The sequence below is a fragment of the Buceros rhinoceros genome, unplaced genomic scaffold (assembly GCF_000710305.1).
Source record: "Buceros rhinoceros silvestris isolate BGI_N320 unplaced genomic scaffold, ASM71030v1 scaffold24059, whole genome shotgun sequence".
Taxonomy (NCBI): domain Eukaryota; kingdom Metazoa; phylum Chordata; class Aves; order Bucerotiformes; family Bucerotidae; genus Buceros; species Buceros rhinoceros.
Genome location: NW_010433645.1, coordinates 5303 through 8476, shown reverse-complemented (window position 1 = coordinate 8476; position 3174 = coordinate 5303). Strand labels below are relative to the sequence as shown.

General features: G+C 53.0%; 1 protein-coding gene across 1 annotated transcript in view; it reads right to left on the bottom strand.

Moving 5' to 3' along the window:
* The window catches only part of TRIP4 (thyroid hormone receptor interactor 4), a gene marked incomplete at its 5' end in the record, with an annotated part of 21385 nt that overhangs the window by 14695 nt on the left and 3516 nt on the right, over positions 1 to 3174 (bottom strand). Inside the window, 2 exons of the mRNA XM_010144196.1 lie at positions 2143 to 2234; positions 2984 to 3108. Coding sequence (XP_010142498.1) covers positions 2143 to 2234; positions 2984 to 3108 — 217 coding nt within the window. The remainder of the gene's footprint in view (positions 1 to 2142; positions 2235 to 2983; positions 3109 to 3174) is intronic.

Below are 3174 nucleotides of genomic sequence, written 5' to 3'. Positions count from 1 at the left end.
AACCTGGGCTGGATCATCAGCATGAGCAGCAGGGATTTCCTGCTCCCAGCGAGCCCCCACACGGGTTCCTGAGCTGGCACTGCGCGTTTGCTGGAATTCACAATTAAATTAATCTCAGCTTCCTTCAGAGGCACCCACTGCTCGCAACAGCCCACAAAAACACACACTTCCTCGTGCACTGACCTCAGAAAGCTGCTCCAATCCCTGAATTCAATATGACAAGCAAAGAAAACAAACACTGCATAAAGCAAGGCTGGGGAAAAAAAGGCCAAAACCACTGTAAAAAGGCAACAAATGAGGAATTATAAATAGTTTGCAATAGGGGAGCCGCAAAAAAGCCAGTGAAATATAACCTGGGAAGTGCCATGGCGCCGAGAAGAGAGGTTAATCTCTCGCCAGCAGCTCTGATAGTGGTGCTCCTGGAAGACACTGCTCCTCCCCCAGTGCCTCTGTGGCCAAGTGGTGCCAGTAATCTGGGAGGAATTTATAGAGAACACAGCTAATGGTCAGGCTCCTCTACGGGAAGATCAAAAGCTCGTTACCTACGGCGCAATTTCCAGACTGGAAGGAGCTGTCACAGCCATTTCCCCAATGCCTGAACCCACAAAGAAAGAGGAGGAGCTGTTAGGGAGAGAATAGGACTTGTGAGAGACCAGGACATGTTTTCCCACCGCTGTTACCAACAGTGGAAGAACGAAAATTTCCTTTTAGGACCAAACTGCAAATCAGTGGGTGCTACAGCAGAACCTTGTCCTGGCCCCTGCATCCTTTCCTCTTCTCTCTCCCAAGGAGACCAAACCCTCCTGAAGATGCTGTCGTGTTCCAGTCCCAAAGCTCCCTCTGCTGATCGCATCCAACCTCTCCCATTCCTCCCACCAACAAGAAGAGACCTCATCAGAAATACTCTCGTCATCTCTCATTCCCTAAAAATCCCGAGGCCTGGGAACGGCAGAGGAGCGCTTCGAGAGAAACAGGCCCCAGCTGCAGATAACTCTCCAGCTCTTAATGGAAAGGAGATTCCCATCAGCCTGCTGCATCCTCCTTCCGCTCCATCCCAAGGAATCCATTTATTATGCTTCATAAGACAGTCCAGGTTCACTATCAAGCCCTGCACGGGCTGCTGGTTCCAGTCAGACCAAACCCCCCTGATACGAGGGGCAGTGGAGTGAATAGGCAGGAAAGGGCACTGGGAACTGTGCTCCGTACCAAGCGCAGGCTCTGGAAGTTCATGAGACACAGCCTGAGGAAAGTCACTGCTCCAGATTTGTCCCTCCTTCCCTCTATTCGGAGGCTCTGGACAGCCTCTCTGCAGACCCTGTGGCTCTCCTGTCCATCCTCCCTGGTGGGAGTGTGCTCACCTCCTCCCACAGCTCCTTCTGGTGACTCGGTGCCCCAGTCACAGCACAACTCTCACCAGTGAGGCCACTATGACCTTCAGCTTCAGGAAGAAGCACCAGGCAGGTCCAGCAGCCACAGACCTAGATGCCTCTGCTTGGGCCAGGCTACCCTCTCTTGCTCCAAGGCAGCTGATCCCGCTGGCTCCCACAGCTCCCACAGCACAGCGTCCCCTTGCTGCAGAGTTTTCCCACTCTGTCTGGAGTTTCCAGGCCCCATCATGTCCTCTTTCACACAAACCACGTCCAAGTAAGACCTAAGCTCCTGAGTTTGCCGAATGAGGCTGATAAACAGCAAGGCAACGTGACTGTGGAGCAGGTTGCCGTCTGCCCCAGCCAGGCACAGCCACAGCGTCCCCCACGCCGCCTCGCATGCAGCAAGTGAAACAGTGACTGGCAGGAGCCCTTGCTGTGTGGTTTCTCAAGCTAGCGCTAGTTTAATTGAACAGCCGAGAGGCCTGATTGAAAAGGGTTTCAGAGTATGTGAGAAACTGGTTTGAACCAAACCACCTCAGAGCCAGACAACGGGTTTAGTCAGGATTAGTCCACCGCTCCCTTCCTCCGCTGCTGCAACGAATTTTCTAGGTACGCCCTCCTTCTGGCCATACGAGGCCCCACAGCAGCGGTGTCTTCTCTTGACACAGCCTAAAATCTCCGTTCGATGTCTCCTCTGGAGCATCTCCCAGAGGCGAGTTACACCCCTTCAGAAGTTTGCTGGCTAATGGCAGCTCTTCTTTGCTGTACTCACCTGCTCATTAAATTGCTCCTGCGATAAACAATCCGTCACATCCACGCAGCCCAGGAGACACCCCGAGGGATAATCACTCGGAAACTCCACATCTGCATCAAAAGACACATCTCTTCAGGGGCCCACACCCGTCCACACAGAGCTGGGGTCTTCTAACCACCACAGGCCCCTCCTTCCCCTCCCCACTTCCACTCTTTGAGGCACAAGAAAACACAGAGTGATTTTAACACCCTCTTGTTCTTTCTCCAGCTCGGGATCCTCCCCATGACAGGACTCAACTTGGGAGATCTTCTTCTATATAAACCTTTACCCTGCTTAGCAACTGCCACAGAGCCCAGGAAGAGGGAGCAGACCATCCTGCTGGGTGACATTGAAGCTGGGTGACGTGCGGAAACATGGCAGGAGCCTGCATGCAGTGCAGCTACCAGCACCCTCCTCCCACATCTCCCCAGGACCCCGCGGCTTTTCAGTCTGGATTACACAAGGTCAGGATACACGGAGGCCCATCAACATCACCGTGAACAGACTGAAGCACAAGGCACTTCACAGGCACACAAGCACATGCTCAGTGCCAAGAATAAAAGCAAGGCCTTTGCTGTCAAAAGCTGTCGCCGACACCAGAGTTTGTTCCTGCAAACCCGTGACCAGCTCAGGGATGGAGCTAATGTCTGGCACCGTACCCGCTCGGTGGCTGAAGCACAGGAAGGATGAAGAGACTTTTGAGAACAGGAGGTTAAAAGGCAAAGCAGTACGAAGGGCTCAGCAGAGAGGGCTTTGTGACATCACTCGTTACGTGGCTCAGTGTACCTCATAACACCAAGATCCAAGCAGAGCAGCTCACCTTTCTGGAGCAGCATTCTGTAGGTGGTCTCCAGTTCAGAGATCTCCTGAGGGGAAGGTCTTTTAGCAGTAGCTGCAATCCATAATCGCCCTCTGTGAGAGGTGTACCAGGTCCTGCCCTCCACCCTGGAGAACAGAGAAGAATTCAGGACTTAAATTTCAGCAGAAATCACCAACATGGGCGGGTTTTTC